The sequence below is a fragment of the Equus asinus genome, chromosome 11, assembly GCF_041296235.1.
Source record: "Equus asinus isolate D_3611 breed Donkey chromosome 11, EquAss-T2T_v2, whole genome shotgun sequence".
NCBI lineage: Eukaryota > Metazoa > Chordata > Mammalia > Perissodactyla > Equidae > Equus > Equus asinus.
The window spans coordinates 82,448,402-82,470,255 of NC_091800.1; the positions used below are offsets into that span (position 1 = coordinate 82,448,402).

At 53.0% G+C, this 21,854-nt stretch overlaps 1 protein-coding gene across 1 annotated transcript; it reads left to right on the forward strand.

Annotated features, from left to right (window-relative positions):
* Positions 1-1,138: 1,138 nt before the first annotated feature.
* Positions 1,139-21,604, forward strand: TEX29 (testis expressed 29). The gene is made up of 5 exons (XM_070520242.1): positions 1,139-1,934; positions 9,431-9,541; positions 20,118-20,187; positions 21,004-21,134; positions 21,597-21,604. The coding sequence occupies exons 1-5, from the start codon at positions 1,877-1,879 to the stop codon at positions 21,602-21,604; spliced, it is 378 nt and encodes a 125-aa protein (XP_070376343.1). The 5' UTR covers positions 1,139-1,876.
* The last annotated feature ends 250 nt before the right edge of the window (positions 21,605-21,854 follow it).

Sequence of the window (21,854 nt, forward strand, 5' to 3'; positions counted from 1 at the left end):
CTCCATCTGCTGCTCCTGGTGACCATATTCTGCCGCCTGGCTGCCCTTGGGCACTCCTTGCTTCCTGAGCTCATCTGGTCCCCCCCTCTCACTGCAGATCAGTGCTTCCCTCTCTCATCTTCTGCAACACGGTGCCACGCCGGGCCTCCCGCTGCCCAGCTGCCCATCCTGTTTGCCCAGGGCACCCTCCCCAGAGGCACGCTCCCGGTGCTGTCACAGATGCTGATGGCTTTCCATTCCCACTGCCTGCTGTGCACACCCCGCTGGGACCTCGGCCCCAACCAGACACACAGACACAATGTCTATGTGGCCTGTCCACTCCAGTGGATCCCAGTGTCACCTTTAACGTGGCAGCTCCGCCCTCCACCCTCTCGGGTGACCCCGTGGTTTCTCACTGACTTGTTTCCCACCGTCACAGTCCGCATGCAATCCATTAGCTAGTTACTGTCAGCCAGTCACAGCTCTAAAATGACAGGCTAAAAGCACTCCCTGGTTACCCCAGCCCACCCTTGCTTTCTCCTGGATGATTACGTTATCCGCCCCAAGCTTGCTCTTGCCTCCTTGCGCTCTGTCATCAACACAGCCAGAATGATGCTGTTGAAACATGATCCAGTTTCTCCTCTGCACCAGGTCCTGTCCTAGCACCTCCCTCCCTCCATGTGAGGCCACAGTCCTTGCGGCCACCTGCATGCTGGCTCGTGATTTCGCCTCTGTGACGTCTCCCGTCCTACTTTGCTAGTGCGCTGGCCTCCTGCTGGCTCTCAGGCCCAGGCCTGCCTCCCCCGGGGGGCTCTGCCCCCTCTGCCCCTCAGCCCTGCACCCACTCCCTAGCTTCTTTCCCAGCCTGCCCTCACGGTCTGACTCCAGGTGCCCATTCACAAGTGGAATAGAGCATGGCTCCCGCCCCCAGGCCCCGCAACAGCTCAACAGCTCGGCATCCTCTCCCCTTCTCCCCCTCTCCCCCTCTCCCCCACTCCCCCTCTCCCCCTCTCCCCCTCTCCCCCTCTTCTCCTCTCCCCATCTGCCCCTCTCCTCCTCTCCCCACTCCCCATCTGCCCCTCTCCTCCTCTCCCCACTCCCTGTCTCCCCTCTCCTCCTCTCCCTGTCTCCCCCTCTCCCGCTCTCCCCGCTCCCCGTATCCCCCTCTCCTCCTCTCCTGCTCTTCCCCTCTCCCCGTCTCCCCCTCTCCTTCTCTCTCCCTGTCCTCCTCTCTTTCAGCACGTCTCTGACCTGACCCGAGGGGTCTGTTCTGTCTCCTTCCATGGGAATGTATGTCCCCGATGGCAGGACGCCTATCTGTCACTCACTGTTGTGTCCCAGCAGTGCTGGCAAAGTGTGCCCTCCGAGAAGACGAGGGCGGGGTTGGCAGCTCAGACCTCGTTCGATGCCGGGCCCAGCTGGTAGCCGTGGGAGTCCCGCAGGGAAGGGGCACCATGTGGGGTCTGAAGGAGGGGGTCTGTGAGGCCTGGCCTGGCACTTAGGGCTTCTCCACCCCTTCTCAGCCCTGGGAGTGCCCGGTCTGCCCTGCAGCAGCCAGCGTCATGGCTCTGTCCTCTGTGACGTCACGGGGCCTGTGTGACGTCACAGCGGCAGGGAGCCTGCCCCTGGCTCCAGGCTCGCTGGCCGGTAGCAGTGGGAGGGAGCAGGTGGCCAGTTTCTTGTTTGACCCAAACGCTGTTGTGCACTTGGAGTGTGACCGTGAGACGGGGCTGAGGGGTCTCCCCGGGGACATGAGCCACAGGTGAGCCCACCTGCTCTCGGCCTGGCTGCCTCCACTTCTGGCACAGTGTTGCCTCGCCGGCCACCAGGTCCCCCGTGCTGACCTGCCCTCTCTCCCAGGTTCCCTTGACCCCTTGCCTGTCCCTCAGCTGCCGCGATGCGCTATGCGCCAGAACTCAGGAAGTCCCCGGCGCATCTCCTGAAGAAGTTCGCAGGTAACAGCACGCTGTGGGGCTGGGTCAATGTGCCGCCTTGGCGACAGCCAGCCGCCAGGCTCAGCCGGGAAGGGAGGCCAAGAAACTGGTGTCTTTATAAAGAACGTGGGAAAGTACTGTGAAGTCTTCATTTCCTTAACATTTCATTACACAAACACCCAAACTTGAGGTTTTCAGCATAAAAAGTATATTTTACTGTTTCCCAGGGAGCTAGAAGGGTTGAAGACATTTTCACCTGGAGCTTCCCCACTTATTCTTCGGCCACTTCGTAATTTTTATTGCAGGAGTGGGTCTTTTTTGAGGAAAAGTCTTTCTCAGCTGTCAAGTCCACCTTCCCCCCCCCCCCGCCCCCCATCCTGGGTGCCGGCATCCGTGGTCGGATGGTCCCGCTCGGTGTCGAAGGAAACGAAGGGAGTGTGACTTTCTCCAAGGCACATGGTTCGTGTGTATGCACAGTGTGAGTGTGGTTACTTAAGGTCATGTGGAGAAAATCCTATGAGTGTGAGGCCCCTGGGGCCTGGACCAGAAGAGGGCAGGGCCGCTTCCCGCCCATGTGTGTGCGTTCCTTGAATGTTTTCTCAGCTGAGCTTGTATTTGTGCATCACTCTTGCAATAAACCAAAGATAAGGAAACGGAAGGAGGACAATGTGGTTTTCTTTGTTTGGCTGGGACGTGGACTGGCTGGGTGTTCCAGGCTGGCCAAGCCACCATGGTTCCGGGAGGCCTGAGCCTGACTCTGGGGCTCTGGACGGGCTCCGGGACCCAGTCGTGGGAGAAGCCCCTCCTGGGACCTGTGTTCTGGTGCTCCGGCACGAGGTGGTGAGGACACGGGGCCCAGGCTCGCAGCCAGGCCGCGTGGGGCTCGCAGGACAAGGCCCAGGGCAGAGGAGGCGGTGGCCTGCACCTGGGGGTGCTGAGCGAGCATCAGAGGGTCTCCTGGGGTCCCCGCCTGGGAAGACAAGTCCTTCTCAGGGCCCTGGAGTGGACCTGCTTGGTCTCCGCTTCAGGGCTGACAGCTCAGGCTCTTGTGACAGGAACCTGTGTGTGGTGGGGACCAGGAGTAGTGTCCACCCGCCTCTGTGAGGGGGAGCCTGCGGCTGCTGGGGGCCGGCTGGGTGCCCCTTCTCCAGGTGGGGTCGGGGTGGGGGGTCACCCACGTGTGCCAGGAGAGCCGAGCACTGGCCGGCCTGCCCTCCTGGTGCTCACAGTGACCCGCCAGCATTTTGCCCATGAACCCTTCTTCTTCTAGTTGGGGTGAACGTAGGTTTGTGATAACACATCTCTGTGCCCTTTGTAGACGTTGACGTGGCTGTTTTGTGTTTTTACTGAGGGCTCGTTTGTAAACTCTTAGATGACAGCTGGTTTTGTCAGCACCTCCTGGCCAGCAGGTCCCGGACCTACTGCAGGGTGCCCCCAGGTGGACACTGGCCACTGAGGCCAGGGCAGGTGTTGGGGATGGGCAGGTGTAGGGGATGGGCAGGTGTGGGAGATGGGCAGGTGTGGGGGATGGGCAGGTGTGGGGGATGGGCAGGTGTGGGGGATGGGCAGGTGTGGGGGATGGGCAGGTGTGGGAGATGGGCAGGTGTGGGAGATGGGCAGGTGTGGGAGAAGGGCAGGTGTGGGGGATGGGCAGGTGTGGGGGATGGGCAGGTGTGGGGGATGGGCAGGTGTGGGGGATGGGCAGGTGTGGGGGATGGGCAGGTGTGGGGGATGGGCAGGTATGGGAGATGGGCAGGTGGAAGGGGTGGGTAGGTTGAGGTGGCCGTGGGGTCACCAGGCATGGTCTGGATGACAGTGGGCCTGACCTTGGGGCAGAGTCTAGGCCACGAGCAGTGCTCATTGGTTCAGATGCTTGTCCCTGCCACCCAGGCCTGGGCTGTCCTCTCCATCCATGAGGCAGCCTGGGAGAGGCAGGCCGGCCCTTTTTTACAAACCTCCAGGGGAGCTGACGAGCCTCGGCGCCAGGCTCTGACCTGGTGCCCGGGACCCCTCAGTTGGCCCCTGGGATGCCTGAGTGGGCCAGGCCTCCTGGGCCCCATCCACGGCCCGCAGAGACTGGCCGTCCTCCAGTGCCCAGCTCTGTGCGCCTTGCCACCTTGCCTGCAGCCGGGCCGGCATCAGCCAGCACGCTGCTGGCCCGTCTGCTCCTGGCTGGGAAGTGGGCCGGGCGGCACGCACGGTGTCTTTCCCTATCGTAGTGCTGAAGGGTTGCGCTGCCCCTGGCACAGCCTTAGTGGGCAAATGTATGAATGACGGAGTGAGCAGAGGAACAGATGAGTGAAGACAGTGCCTGAAGGGAGTGTGGGTGCTGGCCACTTTGGTCCTGCTGAGGGGAGAAGATGAGCTGTGTGCCCCAAAGCTGACCATGCAGGCTGAGAGGTGCACTGAGTCAGCAGCATGAGTCGATCTGTCAGCTCAGCAAGTCTCCTTAGTGACACCTGCACTGAATGCCTCTGTGAGCCGGGTGCCCTGCTTCCCCGAGGATGGGGAGGCCGATGGACGTTTCCTGCTTCAGGGGCTGGTGATGGCGAGACAGCAGAGCCTGCCTCATCATAGAGCAGGAATGCTAAAGATAGTGAGAACAGTACCAGCCAAGCTAGGGCGTCACTGCGTCCCCACCCCGCAACAGCAGGTCGTTTCGATGTTCTGTTTCACTTGATCCTTACACCAGTCCGCTGCAGACAGACTATTGTTACACCCATTTTAGAGGCGAGGAAATGAAGACACCGGTTCTGAAGGTCATGCAGCCAGAGCGGGGGAAGTAGGATTTGAACCCGGGGTCTGGCTGTACAGCTGTGCTCTTAGCCTTTATTGATCTACTACACGTCCTCTGTCTACTGTCTGTCTGTCTGAGGCTAATGTCAGACCCTCACAAAGTTGCCATGAGAACTGGAGTGTTTCTGCGAAGTGCCTTGTAAATTGTAAGCCCTTGACACGTGCCGTTGGGGTCATTTCTGTGGAGTGGCCCGTGAGCAGAAAGCGGGGGCTCGCACACCATGGTGATCTGCTCTCCTCCGCTCATGTGCCTGTGGGACATCCAGAGCCCTTAGTCTCTCCCGGGGCCCCGAGTCCTGTGCATTGTGGCCGAGGCGCCTTGCTGCTCCGAACTTCAGAGGTCCAAATGAGCTGCAGACGTGCCAGCCCATGCAGGACCCTCCCTGCACACGGCACGTGAGCTCCTGCATGGCCACACTCCTGGTCACCCTGCCGGCCGGGCCGTTCCCCGGGCCGCTCCCCACTCCTCTTTCCTTTGCTCCACTCCTCAAGTTCCCAGAGGACTAGAGCCTTCCTTCCAAGACAGCCGCCGGAACACGGGTCTCAACTGTTAGAGTTTCACGTTCCAATGACATGTGCAGAGACGTTTCGGGCCGTTGCCTGACTGTGTCAGGCTCCCCAGACGCAGGGGTGCAGAGACCCGGGCACTCGGAGCGTGTCGGGGTGCCCTGGGTCCCAGGAGGGAGCCCTCAGCTGGCTGGGATGCCCTCGGGCGCGAGCGCTCCTGCTAGCGTGGCCGACTGACCACAGATGACGAAGTTCTGCTGGAGAGCGGCTCCGGTTTTAGGGCCGACAGCCCCGGGAAACCACGTGTGCTTTTGGGAGGTTTTTCTCTTTTTCTGAAAACTGTTTCTTGGGTGAAGTGAGGGAGCGCATGTTTTCAGGGCAAAACCCTTGGGCTCCACATGGATGGCTGCTGTGCTCAGAGCGCTGTGCCTTCATTCTGGCCTGTCCCTCCTTTGGAGACCTCTCTGTGCCTCCATCTCTGCACCTGTGGCATCACTCTCCAGGAGCCACGGGGCCAGAACTTTCCAGCAGCGCCTGAGGAGACAGTCCGGCTTCACAGATCTGCCAGTGGCCAGCTGCAGGCCTTCCTTTTTGACGGAGCATTCTTACCCACTGCCAGGGGTTCTGGAAGCTTCCACAGCCGTGCAGTCCAGCAGTTCCCTCTACTGGAGGAGCCCAGCTGTGGTCCCCTTCTGATCCACTGTTTTACAGATGGCTCTGCAGACCACAGGGGAGAGATGGGGGTGCTGGGCAGTTAGGAGAGAGGACCTGGCTGCCCGCCTGCCCCCTCTGCCCCCCATCTGTCGGGTGTGGATTCCGAGGCCTCGGTCCTGGGTCCCTCTGGGCTTTTGCTTTTCCCTATGACGGTTCCCAGCATCATGACTTGACGAGAGGGGGAGAGAGAGAGAGAGAGTGAGAGAGACAGCGAGAGACAGAGAGAGAGAGACAGAGACAGAGAGACAGGGAGAGAGGGAGGGAGGGAGGGAGAGAGAGAGAGAGAGCAGGGGGCAGAGGGAGGGAGCAGGAGGCTGTGGAATTGCAGGCGGGTTCGGAGCTCAGAGAGGGTCCCGCACGGTGGGTGCAGAGGTCGGCTCTGGGCTGCCCCATGCTGAGACCCTCACCCCATCCTCTCCTCGCCACGGAAGATGGAAAACATGGTGTGAAGAGAGTTCCTGGGGCCAGGGTGTCTCACATGTTTGCAGGGGCTCTGTGACCTAAGCCACGGTGGGGGGCAGGGTGGCCGTCTAGAGAGGGGATTCTCACCTGGGTGCTTTGTCCGGGTGCTTCCTGAGGTGAGTGACAGGTGAACCAGGTCATCCCCACAGGAGCCATGCACTCCTGTCTGCTGGGCTCTGTGCGCGGGCAGTGTCTGTGTCCCCAGGGGTCTCTGTTTCCTTTTGAGGAATCAAGCACGTCCAGGGCAAATACACATTTGCAGAGAGCATGCGCAGGGTCATGAGCTAGAGACAGACCCGCACCTCCGCGGTGGCCTGAGCCACCTGGTCCCCTGAGGCAGAGGTGACTCCTCATAGTGAGTCACCCGTTGGCAGTGGTGTGCCCGCACATATATGTGTGTGCGCATGTGTGTATGCACGTGTGGTGTTTGCTTGTGGTATGTTCATGTGCATGCACACGTGCACAAATGTGTGGTGTGTACGTATGTGATATCACATGCTGCCTGCTCATGTGTGTGTATGTGGCATGCACATCTGGAGTGCGGAGGTGCGTGTGTGGTGCGTGTGTACATGTGTGCATGCATGTGTGTGGTATGTGCCTGTGGTAAGTGCATGTTTATGTGTGTGCATTTTAAATTAACTTATTTATTTTGTCTTGGTCCCTATTTCTCCAAGGCGAGCAGGAGGGACACAGTCGGCCTGGCCATCTGAGGCATTGCCATTCTCCTTTTCCTCACCTGGCCTGGTCCAGGGGCTGCCTTTCTCACCTGGCCCCGCTGTTCCCTGGATGTCATGGGTGTGCCAGGAGCTGAGCTTATGGGCTGCAGGTGGCAGAGCCCCAGCAGCTGGGGGTTGCCCTGGCTGTGATGTGATTGATGGGGGTGGGGGTGGGGGCCGCAAGCCTGAGCAGACGTGTGTGTCTGGGGAGCCACACTGCCCTGCAGTGGCCAGGCCCTGCCCAGGCAAGTCCCCCCTCCCCTTGGGGCTTCTGTGCCACCTCTGAGTCAGACGTTGGGTACTGTTCCCAGGGGACCAGCATGTCAGGGAGGAGGCAGCTGAAGATGCCACTTCCAGTGCCCGATGGTCACATGGTCCATTGATGTTCTGGGCTGGGGCCTCTATCTAGCGTCACCCTACACCCATGACATAGGATCTGTTGGGGGCTACGGGATGTCTTCAGTAACAGCACCCAGGCCACAGTCGCTGGAGCCTCCCTCCCCTGCCCCACAGCGAGCCAAGGAAGCCGCAGCTGACCCCCATCTCTCGGGGGTTTTGGAGACAGGAGAAGGGGTCACGCCAGGGATGGGACGTGAGAGACTCTTCCTGTGGCGACATCCTGGGAGGTCCAGGCCAACCAGACAGCAGTGGGGAGGAAAGGAACGGGGATGAAGGAAGCGGGCGACGAGGCCCACAGGCTCGTAGGCGTGACAGGGCGACTGCACGTCCACAGAGCGGGGAGGGGACCAGCTGCCCTGTGAAACAGTCCACCAGAGCAGTCAAAATGGGAAACCCCTACCAGTGTTTTCTCACGTGCGCGGTGACGTCCACGAGAACAGTTGTGTGAACAATAATCACCCTTCACTCAGTGGGTTGTTTCCTGCCATGGGGTTTGCTGAAACAAACGCCCGCAGTCTCCTGGAGCCAGTCTGCGAACCCTCGTCCCCTTGGCTCTGTGGAGGGTGCCTGCGGGGCTGCCGTGGAGAGAGCGGGGTGACGGGAACCCCAGCGCTGCCCCGCCGGCCAGGCGGTCTTGGGTCCCCTGGATCTCTTCGGACGAGGGGGAGGAGCAGGAGCACACAGGACAGGGTTTGCTTCCACCACTCTTGTCATCAGCTGCCCCACTCTAAATTCCGTGGTCCACGTTGCCCTGAGGGCCATAGGCAGGGCTCCCTGTAGCCTGGACCCAGCACGGCTCACCTTCCCGTGCTCTGACAGCCGCTCTGCAGAGCCACTGAGCGCCAGGTGACCACAGGCACCGGCGAGGCCAGCGCACAGCAGCCCTCCCACCTGGCCGCGGAGCCACTCTGAGTCGGCTACGGAGGACGGCCCCCCTGCCTGGCTCTGTCTGCCAGTCCTGGCTGCAAGCTGCGCCCTGGTGTAGGATTGCGGCTCTAGGAGAGGGCGGTGGGGCAGGTGGTCAGCAGCCTGCCTCCCCTCGTGCTCCCACTCTGCCCAGCCTTTTGTGTCCAGGCAGAGGGCAGTGTCTGGGCGTGTGCTCCCGTGGCTGCGAGGGCATTCAGCAGCAGAGGGCCCCCGTCAGTCCATCACATCTCTGACTGGCGGCGAGGCTGTGGTGACAGGATCTAGTGAACCTGGAGGGGGTGTGTTGGGAAGGAAGGAAGGGGCATGAGGGAAGGTGGGTTTCGCTGGAAGGCCAGGAAGGTGGGTGGGCTCCCTCCCCTTCCCCTTGTGACAGGAGACCCGGGCAGGGTTGGGGGCAGATGTTCTTGCTGCCACGTAGGGTGGTCCCCTGTCCTCAGAGCTGAAGACGCATGAGGCATGAGGTAGCTGAGCTGCTGAAGACGATCATTCGCCGTCTCCCACAGTGCCTTGCACAGTTATTAATTTTCCTTTTTTTGTTTTGTTTAAAACTGACATTAAACTTTCCATCCGTTTGATTCTACTTTTACATTCTGAAATAATCCGCAGCTCGTGTGAATAATTTGAACTCACCGTGTGCTTGAACGTGAATTAATTACACTTTGCAGCCTCGACTCCCAAATACCCATTGTGTTAGGTCTTTGTGTTCTGTGTTCTTTGTGGAGCGCCGAGCCTGGCGAGCGCTGTGCCGAGCTGTGTTATCTGCTTAATCAGGAGAGGACCCTGCATTCTTCTGTGTAATTAACTCCACATTATTTTCTTCAGAAGTCTCATTCATTCTCGGTCTTAGTTTCAAAGTGAGATTTGTATGATGCATAATTAAAAGCATAACAAAACCCCCCACACAGCGCAGAAGGCCCCTCCCTGCCCCAAGTCCTGCAGGATGACACTGGGGGCCGGGTTCTCAGAGATAACGTCCTGTGTGTCTATGCCTTGCAGTGTGTGACATTCCTCTGTACGACGTGTGTGACTACAATGTCACCAGAAGTCGGTGCAAGGAACTTGGGTGCTGCTTTTATAAAGGCGTCTGCTATGAAAAAGCCGTTCCAGGTAAGTATCCAGGCCAGGCCCGCCCCTTACCGGCAAAGCCACGGGGCCCCAGGATCGGCCTTCTGTCCCGCCCCCGTCTCCTCTGCTGGACAGTCCTCTTTTGCTGTGCCCTGGCCATGTCCATGCTGGGTGCAGTAGTGGGTGCAGAGGGCTCGGAGGGTCTGAGGCTGGGACCTAGGCCACCAGAGAAAGTCTACGTTTCTGATATCCCTCGTTCAGGGAAGACTCAGGGCACTCTGGCGGGGGTAGAAGGCTGGGTTTGAGGAAACAGTACTACAAAAGCGGCTGGTTTGGGGCAGGGCGGCTGCCGGCTGTGTGCAAGGTAGGACCTGACCAGGGTGGAGCTGGAGCTGTGCAGCCAGACGATGAGGACAACTGAGGACGAGACCCCAGCTGGGGCTTCGCTGCAGGCTCATGGACCCGACACTAAGATCTGTGCCCCCATCCTTTGAGCCTGGGATGCACCCAGGGAGGCAGGACCAGCAGGGACTCCTGCCATGTGAGGCTGTGGGAGCTGAGGAGTGGCTGTTACCCTCAATATAGGGCCTGCTTCCCGCCATCAGCCCAGAGAGGCACGTGGCTAAAAAGTATTCCAAGGGCAGCGGGAGGGGTGGGTGCGGAGGAGGACGTAGCTAGGATGCTGGCCATGAGGGGATGTTGCAAGGATGCTCTATGAATACTGTCTCACACTTAGAGCTTTGGCCTTCTGTACCCTTGGAATTTTCTAAATTAATGTTCCCAAACCCTCAAAAAATTCCACTTGACGGTTGATTGCTTTTCTTGCCCTTTCAGAAGTGAGGGTGAATGGGCTCTAGGACCCTTCGGGAGGGGATGAACAAGCCGTGGAACCGGGCAGCCCACACAAGATCTCGCCAAAGAGGGGGAAATGCCCCTGCACATAGAAAAGCTGCCTGCTGGCCTCGGACACGTGGCAACTCCGACGCTGTGGGAAATGTGTCCTGGGATCCTCTCTGTCCCAGGCCACTCCTGTCCTCACCACCCTGTGGACAGAGGCACACTTGTGTTCTGTGGCTCCTCTGTGGGAGGGCTCCTTCTCTTCTTTCTCTCTCCTCTAAGTCCCAGCGAGCCTGGAACCCCGTGGACAAGCCGCCAGGTCCTCCCTCTCCTTCTGGACGTGGGAGTCAGAAACATTAGTGACTAATCAGTGTTGCCATATACTGAACCACCGATCCGCAGACGCAAACCCCAGCTGACCCAGCTCCTTCAAGAAGAAAGTGATATTCTGGGCAAAACCATTCAGGAAGCTAAGGCATTGGCAGGATCCTGGCTCACCCAGAGGGGGAGTGTCTGTCTTGCTTTATGGTGAGGATTTGACACGACGAGCAAAGGGGAGTCAGTTTGCTTTTCAATAAGAGGCCACAACGAATGCCCTTCGTAGCTGGTGGATCTTCTGATGGCAATTTCTCCTTCAGATCTTGAGTCAGAAGACTCTGGACCAGATCTCTTTATTCGTCCTGCCCTCCCCCTCCAGGAATCCCAGCGCCCCAGGACCCCACACCTTCCCTTGTACCTGCAGAGAGAAACAATTGGAAGTCACCTCTTTTTTGGTTGTTATTTTTATTGAGATAAAATTCTCATACCATAAAATTCACCCTTTAAAAGTGTATAATTCAGGGGCTTTCAGTATATTCACAAAGTTGTGCAATCATCACCACTATAAATTCCAGAACATTTTTATTATTCCCAAAAGGAATCCTGTACCTGTCAAGCAGGATTCTCCGTTCCCTTCTCCCTCCATCCCCTGGCAACCATTGATCCGTCTCTGTGCGTTTACCTGTTCTGGACATTTCTTATGAACAGAATCATAATGTGCGACCTTTTGTGTCCGGCTTCTTTCACTTACATAATGTTTTCAAGGTTCATCCGTGTTGTAGTGTGTGTCAGCACTTCATTCCTTTTTATGGCTGAACGATATTCCGTAGTGTGGCTATGCCACATTTTGTTTGTTTATTTATCAGTTGATGGAAATTTAAATTATTTCCACTTTTTAGCTATTATGAATGATGTTACTATGAACGTAGATGTACAAATCTTTGCGTAAACATATGTTTTCAATTCTCTTACGTATTTACCTAGGAGTGGAATTGCTGGATCATGTATTAACTGGCTTTTTAAACTTTTAATGAACTGCCAAACTATTTTCCAAAGTGGCTACACCATTTTACAGTCTCAGCAGCGGTGCATGAGGGTTTCAATTTCTCCACATCCTCCCCAACACTTGTTGTCTGTCTTTTTGATTATGTCCCTTGTAATGGGTGTGAAGTGGTATCACACTGTGGTTTTGATTTGTATTGCCCTAAAGAGTGCTGGTGTTCAGCATCCTTGCATGCTTATTGGCCATTTGCATATCTTCTCTGGAGAAAAGTCTATTAAAATCCCTTGCCCAGTTTTGTGTTGAGTTAACTGTCCTTTTATTGCTGTAAGAGTTGTAAGGGCTCTTTATATATTCTGGATAGTAGACCCTTATCAGATATATAATTTGCAAACATGTTCTCACAATCTGTTTTCTTTTCCCTTTCTTCATAGTGTCCTTTGAGGCACAACAGTTTTAGTTTCGATGATGTCGAGTTTGTCTGTTTGTGCTTGGGTGTTATATCTAAGAAAGCGTTGACTAATCCGAGGTCACAGAGATCTACGTCTATGACGTCTTCTAAGACTTCTATAGTTCTAGCTCACACGTTTAGATCTTTGATCCATTTTGAGTTAATTTTTGTCCATGGTGTGAGGCAAAGGTCCAACTTCATTCTTTTGTGTGTAGATGTCCAGTGGTGGCAGCATCATTTGTTGAAGAGACTATTCTCTCTCCAGTGAATTGTCTCACACTGTTGTTGAAAATGGATTACTCGTAAGTGTGAGGGTTTATTTCTGGACTCTCAGTTCTATCCCATGATCTATGTGTCTATCTTTGGGCAGTACCAAAACAGCCTCGATTACTGTAGCTTTGGAGTAAGTGTTGAAATCAAGAAGCGCGAGTTCTTCAATTTTGTTTTTATTTTTCAAGATCGTTTTGGTTATTACGGGTCCTTTCATTTCCATATGAATTTTAGGATCAGCTTGTCAATTTTTGCAGAAAGTCCATCTGGTATTTTGATAGGGATTATATTGAATCTGTAGATAATTTAGAGGAGGAATTGCCATCTAATAATAAGTATTCTGATCCATGAACAAGGGATGTTTTTCCATTTATTTAGGTTGTGTTTAATTTCTTTCAACAAGATTTTGTAGTTTTCAGTGTGCCAATCTGTTTTTCTTTTATTAACATTCTTCCTGAATATTTTATTCTTTTTGATGTTATTGTAAATGGCATTGTCTTTTTATTTTCAGATTGTATATAGAATACTAGGTATGTACCAAATAGAATTTTAAGGTTGCTAGTATATAGAAATATGACTGATTTTTGTGTATTGATCTTGTATCCTGCAACCTTCTTGAACTCGTTTCTTAGCTGTACTCGTCTGTCAGTTGGTTTCTTAGGATTTTCTATGTACGAGATCATATCAACTACAAGTATCGTTTTCCTTCTTCCTTTCTAACCTAGATGGTTTGATTTCCTTTTCTTGCCTGGGTGCCCTGGCTAGACTCTGCATCCAGTACAATGGTGAAGGGAAGCAGCAGGAGTGGACTCCCCCGTCTTATTCCTGATCTTGGGCGGAGCTTTCAGTGCTTCCCCATTATGTACGATGGTAGCTGTGGGCTTTACTGGGTATTTATCAGGTTGAGGAAGTTCCCCTCCTCTTCCTAGTTTTTTGAGTGTTTTTATCTTGAAAGGATGTTGGGTTTTATCAAATTCTTTTTCTGCATCTATTGAGCACCTCAATGGTGCTCTTTATTACTCATATGGATTTATGTTATTGTCTAGAATCCTTTCCTTTCATCCTGAAGGACTCCATGGTATTTCTTTTAAGGCAGGTCTGCCAGTGGTGAATTCTCTCAGTTTTTGTTTACCTGAGAATGTCTTAATTTCTCCTTCATTTTTGAAGGATAGAATTGCAGTATATAAAATTCATAATTAACAGTCTTTCTCCATCAGCACTTTGAATATTTCTTCCTACTGCCTTCTGGTCTCCGTGGTTTCTGATGAGAAATCTGCTGTTGATCTTAAGGCTTGCTTATACACAGCACGTTGCTTCTCTCCTGCTGCTTTCAAGCATCTCTTTCGACAGTTTATCATGTGTCTAGGTGTGGCCCTCTCTGATTTCATCCTACTCAGAGTTCACTGAGCTTCTTGGCTCTGTAGATTAATGTTCATCAAACTTAGGAAGTTTTTGCCATTTCTCCCAATATTCTTTCTGTGCCTTTCTCTCCCTCTGCTCTCCTCCTGAGATCCCATTCTGCATATTTGGTATACTCCATGGTGTCCCACAGATCCCTGAGGCTCTGTGAATTTTTCTTGATTCTATTTTCTTTCTGTTACTCAGACTGGATAATCTCAATTGATTTGTCCTCAAGCTTGCAGATTCTCTCTTTTGCCTCTCAGTTCTGCTACTGGGCTCCTCTAGTAATGTGTTCACTTTTTTTATTGTACTTTCAACTCTGGAATTTCTATTTGGTTCTTCCTTTTTTAATTAAATAATTTCTACTTCTATTTGTTATTCTCCATCTGGTGAGATATCATTCTCATATTTTAGTTCTTTAGACATGGTTTCCTTTAGTTCTTTGAACATATTTAACATAGCTAATTTAAAGTCTTTGCCCAGTAGGTCCAACATCTGGGCTTCCTTGGGGATAGTTTCTATTGATGGCCCTTTTTCATGTGTATGGCCATGTTTTCTTGTTTCTTTGCGTGTCTCATTTTTGTTGTTGTCAAAACTGGACATTTAAAATAATGTGGCAACTCTGAAAATCAGGTTCTCCTGCCTCCCCAAATCTGTTGTTGTTGATGTCACTGTTTGTTTAGTGGCTTTTCTGAGCTAGTTCTCTAAAGTCTATATTCTGTGTGACATGTGGCATCTGAAGACTCTGCTTGATTAGCCTAGTGGATAGTTAATGACTGGGACGGAAGTCTCCTGGGATGCCTGCAAACCATGTCTCTCAGTCTTTGCTGGGGCTTCGTGTCTGAGTTGGGGCACATCTACACTCAGCCAGCTAGTTTCCAACTCTGCGTTAATCTCCACTTCATGCTTATACAGAGCCTCAAGGTCAGCCAGAAGAGAGAGTTTAGGGCCTTCTCAGGTCCCTCCTGGGTATGTTGCACAGCCCTGGGCATGCCCACTGCCTTCTAGATTCCAAGGCATATGTCAGAGCTTTTCAAACCTCCCTGTAGACATCTCATTCCCCAGATTTTCCTTTTAAATTTTTGGTCAGCCTATTGTTTGATCCTAACGGCTATCAGCCACCTCAGCTGTTGTGATTTTCAACAATTGCCTCTGATTGTTCTCAACAAATGGCTGAGGGAAAGGCAGCTCACACTAAATGAGCTCCGAGTCAGGTCAAATAAAGATGACCTTGCAGGTGGGATCTTCCAGAGAAGCACCAGGTCCATCATATAATGACAATTCTCTGAGAATGGGACTTAGGAGGAGCTGCAACCCTGTTCTGCCCCCTGCCGTATTGCCAGGCTGCTGGTTGTCGCCATGATTGTTGGTTTTCATGACTACCATGGAACTGGAGGGTGGGCAGGAGAGGTGGGAATAGCGCAAGTTAAAATGTCCAAAGATCACTGTTCTTTCTGAGATTCATCTGTTTATCTTGAATAAACAAATTGCTGCAAGCTTTTTGTTAATTTCCAAGTTCTGAAAAAGTTTATTCTGACAATTTTTGCCGCTGTTCTCATTGCTTTTGTGGAGGAGGGAATTTGGGGGGCTCCTCCTCCGCCGTTTTGCTGAGGTCACCCTGAAAGTTATTCTGGCTTTAATGAGTGTCTAGTCCAGTTGCACACAGCCATGTAGTGAGAGTTGAACAAGGTTCAGAGCTTTCTCCTTGGGGGCGTTCATCATCGTCCACCTCTCCCACAATAAAGCCTACAGCCTTTAGCCAGAATCTTACCTGAGAGCTCTCTGTGAGTCTTGGGTCGTCCACTGCTGAATGACCTATCATATTGCTGCATTTCAGCAGCTCAGTCTCGGGGGTGTGTGGCAGGTACTCCTGAAGCTGAGTTCACGCCACTGGCTGGTGATCTGGCCATCGTCTGCTGCTTTTGCACTTGTCATCCTTTTGTTGTTGTTTTGTGGTGGCAGTTGTTTGACACACACATCTCACTGTCTGGAGGGCAGCAGAGAATTACAATCGAGCTCATTTCATTTCCATCGTGGAGATTTGCTTCTTAGAGGACTCCAGTGTCCTAGGCATTTATGCAACTTAGTTTTTCTGAGATGTTTACCATTTGGGGCTCCTAAAAGCAGGAGGCAGTAACATCCAAAGAGCATTTGAGTTTGTTCTTTCAATCTTCTGCATATAAAGATGCAGAAGACATTCAATTCCCAGGTCAGGTCACAGAACTGGTCATAGTCTTTGGCCGTTAATTATCTTGGTTTCCTCCTGTCCCAGTGAAATGGAGCCCCCACAGCATAAAGTGGTGAAACGGTGAAGGAAGCCTGCAGCCAGCAAGGGAACGCAAATCCATGCTGCCGCCACCTTACTTTTCATCCATTTCTTCCCCTGAGCATCTTCTCTTCAGAATTTCCTGTGAGAGTTGGCCATTTTGTAAATGTTACTATGTATTTCAAATGTTGTTTAAATTAGTGCAATCACCTTACGCCCGTCACTCATTTGAAAAATTAGCCTTATTCTTTACCGCACCTTAATTATTAGTGTCCTTAAGGAACAAGGGTTCTCCCCGACCCAAACAACCCAAAACTCTCAATAAATTTTTGTACTTGAAGAGGGCTCACTGTTTTGCAAGCGGGTTTGTCATTTTTGTGTAGAAGCGAGTATTAATCCTCTTTCCATCCTTTCAATTTTAATAAATGAGTTGTGTGGGCTAGGCTTTTTCTTAACTTCTGGCTTCCTTCAAGCTTGAGAGGTTGGGCCATCTGTGGGAAGAGGCTGGGCAGCGAGCCCTGCATTTGGGTTCTCACTGTGCCCTCCAATTATTTTTCATTTCTTTGACATCTTTCTCATTCAAGACGGCAAATGAACCTTTGTGCTGGGTAAGTTGTAGTATTCAGTGACAGGGTATTATGAGTTCTTTGTGCACGTAATTCCATGTTATGAAAACCTTTCACCAACTTCTTAAATTGGCTGGTTTGAAGTGCGCATTGTGTTACGGCATAATCTGTATTATTAAGAATATGAACTTGGGGAATTAGCATTAGATCTTTGAAAAAGAATTGGGAATTGAAAGAGAATGACTTGCCTTCATTCTTCAGTCTTGATTTAGGGCACATTATTTAACATGTCATTTCTTCTAAGTGTTTGACTTCAGTTTCTTCATGGGACTTGCTGAGTTGATTTCAAAACTTTTGTTTAACTGTATTTGGGGGAGAATTTACCAAGATACTCCTTAAAGGAAATAATGCTTTCTTCAATTGCTGCTATTTCTGAACGATCGATCATAATACATGATTTATGATAAACCATACATATTATTTATAACAAAGAGTGTGCTGGCCAGGTCCCATACAGAGAGAATCATAGAGATGCAGTGTCTGTCTCCAGGAGCTTGACATCAAGGACCAAAAGTACTTGCATATGTAAAGATATAGAAGGTATGCTACAATTGGACACTCAAATGTTGTCTAAATATGTGTGCCTCTCTAACAGGACTTCACTCACATATAAATTCTTAATTTGTTTCACCAACCGAGAGACAAGATTACACTGAGGAATACCCATCCCCTGGAATTCAAGAATTTGAGGATTACCTTGTTGTCCTAAGTCACTCATTTGCTTTATTTGTTCATTTCAATTCAGTTCATTTGACATCATTTCAAATGCACTTTCTCTGTGCCAAGCCCTATCCTGCGCTCTTGTATTAGTTATTTATTGCTATGTAACAAATTACCCCAAAACTTAGTGTTTTAAAGCAACAGCTTAGTGGCTTAGCTGGGTGGTTTGGGCTTGAGTGACTCGTGAGATCGCAGTCAGGATGTCAGTCGGGGCTGCAGTCATCTCACGGCTAGACCCCGGCTGGAGGATCTGCTCCAAGATGGCTCACTTTGCTGGCAAGTCAGCACTACAAGTTAACAGAAAGCCCCTTTCCTTGCCATGGGGTCTGCTTGCATGCCCTTATGACATGATGACTGTCTTTCCCCAGAGTGAGCGATCCAAGAAGGAGCAGGGGAGAGGCCACAATGACCCTTTGGCCTACTCTTGGAAGTTGCACCCTGCCACAGTGCCCTTGCTTCAGAGGTCAGTGTTATGCAATGTGGGAGCATCTACACCAGGTATAAATAACAGGAGGCAAGGATCCCTGGAGGCCGTCTTGGAGGCTGGTGATTATAGCCCTGGAGATTTGAGGGCGAGCTCAGGTAAACGCACACCTGTGGGAAAGGCATCATTTAAAGAAATGAGGCCGCTGATTAGAAGAGAATTTCCAACAAGCAGTTTCCTGATTCCTTCATTATTAAAGTGAAGGAATCCTTCAGCCTGTTAATCCGCATGACCTCAAGCAACCACAGGGCCCGGGTCTCGTTCTCTCCCTGCATCCTTCCCCTGGTGAACTCTCAATCGTGGAGTGCGCCTTGTACACTTAACCATCATACTGAGCTCACATCAATTTGAGAAAATTGACTGTTTGGGTTACCATCACTGAGCTGTTTGGCTTTACCCCACTTTCAGTTTTCCAACTGCAGGCCCCACATAAAGGACCCCGGTAGCCTCGTCCATTTCCAGAGAGCCCGGCGTTAGTCTAGGAATGCAGATCCCGCTGGAATCCTCCTCACGTGCCTCTCCGACTACTGCTCACCTTCTGCTGTGGGTTGGACCGTGTGTTCCCACGAGGGATCTTGAAGTTCCAACCTCTGGTACCTGTGAATGTGACCTTATTCAGAAGCAGGATCTTTGCAGACGTAATTGGTTAAGAGGACGTCACACTACAGTAGAGTGGGCCCTAATCCAGTATGTCTGGTGTCCTTATGAGAAGAGACACACACAGACAGACACAGAAGAGAATGCCATGTGAAGACACAGTCACACAGGGAGGACACCCTGTGATGACAGCTGCAGGGTCACAGTGATGCATCCACAAACCAAGGAAGGCCCAGGATTGCCAGAAGCCACCAGAAGCTGGAGGAAGCACAGAAGGACCCCCCTCTAGAGCCTTCAAGGGCAGCGTGGCTCCACCAACCCTTGACCTTGGACTCTGGCCTCCAGGACTGAGAGACAACAAATTTCTGTTGTCTTAAGCTCCTCAGTTTGCGGTAGTTTGTTATGGGCACCCCGGAAACTAATGTACAAGCCAAGGACCTTACACCTAATGGTGTTATTACCAGTTAAGGACCAGTGCAAATGGGTTAGAGGGAGAAGGAGATAGGGGAATCGAGGCAAATCATGTCATTTGAGATAGGGATTTGCAGGTAAGCCAGTTTCTTTCCTTTGAAAGAGTAAACAAGCAGTTAGAGAAGAGAATAGGGATAGTAAATACTATAAGGATCACTGTGCACAAGCTGCATGCCAGGCACTATGTGAACAGCTTTACTTGCATTAATTCTTTTAAAATCCTTACATCAACCTGAAGGGGAGAATGTAGAAGGATAAAACTGGGAGGCAATGCTGCGTGACTATAGGACTTCGACTGGAGCAACGCTCATCTAGAACCGCCAGGCTTGGGGCCCAGTCAACACCACCACTTTGCTCAGCCTGAGTCCTGAGCCAACGACTGGCTGGAGATCAAAATGTCCGTCCCAAAGGAGGCTCGCCCTCTGTGTCCACCCGCCGGCCAGGGCAGCGGGAGGGCTCCTGCGGCGGGGGATCCCCAGGACAGGGCTGGGGATGGGCCGTGGCCAGCTCTCCTTCCCACTCCTTCCTGGGGGTGGAGAGGGCTCAAGAATTTACACCACTTGATGCTCCTATGCAGAGCAACAGAGGAATAGAGGCTGCCCCCTCAGAGTCCCCTTGAAGGGTCTGGGTCTTCTGCTGGGGTACATTTAGAGAAGACACGAGCAGTTTAGGACGGTGGAAGACCCTTGTAAATATAGAAAAGCCCAGTCAATCAAATCTGAAATCAGACCAGTGGAATTTGTCTATTATCCAAAAAGCATTTTCCTTATATTCCATTTTGGGATAGCTGACTTGAGTATTCAGGAACCGCTTCCAGGGAGCTGGGGGCTGGGTGTGGCGCCCAGGAGGCCCAGGGCTGCTGTTTCCTGGAGAACAGATGGGGGGCCATCTCTGCATGCTCTCCTCAGCGGACGGTTCTCAGTGGACAGTCCTCTGGGTAGCCACTGGCCACCACCCTGAGTGCCCTCCCATGGAGCCTCATCCTTCTGTGGGTGACTTTGACCCCCTGGATGTGTTTCCAGGTGGGCAGTGGTGGTGGGAGGCAGTGCTAAGGGGTGAGCAGTAGGGAAGGCCAGTAGGGCAGGGGTTGGGGCGGGTACCATGGCTCACCGGGAGGAGGCCTCCCTTTTGTACTGACCCTGGGTCCCCAGGGTGATGACCCGACCTTGTTTTCCAGCATATGTGCAAGTGTTTTCTGCCTTGATTGTGATCATTGCCGGGGCCTTCGTCATCACCATCATTTACAAGTCAGTAACTCATACGCAGAGCTGGGAGCTGGAGGGGGCGAGAGGAGGGCAGGAGAAGGGCGGGAGGGGCTCCTCTCCCCCCGTGCTGTCGGGGCGCCGGGATGGGCTGCGGTGGACGGACACGAGCAGCCGCCCGGAGGACCCAGCTCATTTCCCAGAGCTCCTGATCAAATCTCTCCAGGTCTAAGGAGCACCAACCCCATGGGGCTCTGCTGCCCGTCTTACCCTCGGACCCTCCTGTGGTGGCGAGGGGACAGCAGGGCTCCCCCGGCTGCGTCTGCAGAACCTGCCGACATCCCCATGCAGGCTGCCTGTGCCCTCCGTGCTGTGACACGTCCTGGTGTGGCCGTCTCCGAGTGCCCCTGGTTTTCAGGGCGAGGACGGCACGCCCAGCGAGGCTGTGGCCCCTGGTTGCTGTCCACGGGCAGGACTGGAATTCTGTTCTCACCCGGGTCCAAGGCGCCTGCCACCACAAGCCTCTCCCTGTGACATGAACCGAAGCCACTGGGATTAGAAGTCACTTTGTCCAGCCACAGGGAAAGCCATTTTCCTCCCTTGTGTGGTGCTGGGTGGCGTCGCTCTGCGGCCCTCCATGTACGCAGGCTGACCCGCTCCTGCTTCCTGACCTCGGAAGCTGTTGGGAGCACTAGAAGAAAGGAAATGGGAACTAGTGAGACAGAGCACTGACCTTGACAAATGCACCTGCCTGACCGCGAGCCCAGTGTTTTCGGGGATGTCCTGGCGGAGGACTGGATGGCCCATGGAGTTTTCCATCTTTAATTCCTCTGATTATGATAAAACCTCTCTTCCCATCAGAGTCGTTCAAGAGAGGAGAGAAAAGGACGTCCTTACGGAAGTGCCTTCGTCACCCCAGGCCAGTGAGCAGGCTGAGGCTCCAACCGCTGAACCGTCGCACAAGAGGGAAGGGACTGGCGCCGGCGAGGATGGTAGGAGGCGCAGGCTGGGCTCTGCTCCCCGCGGGACCTGGTCTGGGAGACCCTGTGCAGCTGTGTGGGCCCTTCGGCAACGTGATACTCTTTTTAGTTTGGACGACATTCTAATCTATCTTATCCGACTGGGAGGGCCAGGCTTGTAGGGGGAATTCTGCCCTGGGCATCGGTTTCCTGCCCAGAAGTACATTTCCTTTCATAAATATCGTCTTCCCCTCCCTCCTTGCCTCCCTGCCCATCCCTCCCCTCTACCGGGGCCAGCATGTTGGGGGCGGTGGGTCTGAGTGTGGGGGTGGGGGGTTGCAGATTTAATCCGGGTCCTTCCTGCTGTGGCACCTGGTGGCCTAGTGGTCTTGGTTGGAGAGATGTGAGAACAGCTGGGTGTCCTAGCACCTCTGGTTTCTGGGAGGCAGAGACTCTGGCAGGAGGCCTTTGGCAGCTGCTTGTTGCTTTTTGCAGGTGGATGACTTGCCGGCTTAGAGAAAGAAGCCCTCCCCAGTGATCGGCTTTGCCTTAGGGGGTGTTTGCCTGGGAACTCTCTCTGGGTCTCTTATTATCCTGAGTCACAGAGGCTTGGTTGTCCTGGAGCAATCAGGAGAAGGAGCAGGCAGGGAGAAGAGGCCTGCCAAGCGCCTGGGGGGATCTGGAGCGTGCCCCCAGCCAAGGTGTCTGTCTGGGCATGAGGCGGCGGCTCAGACGCCCGCTGCGGAGAGAGGC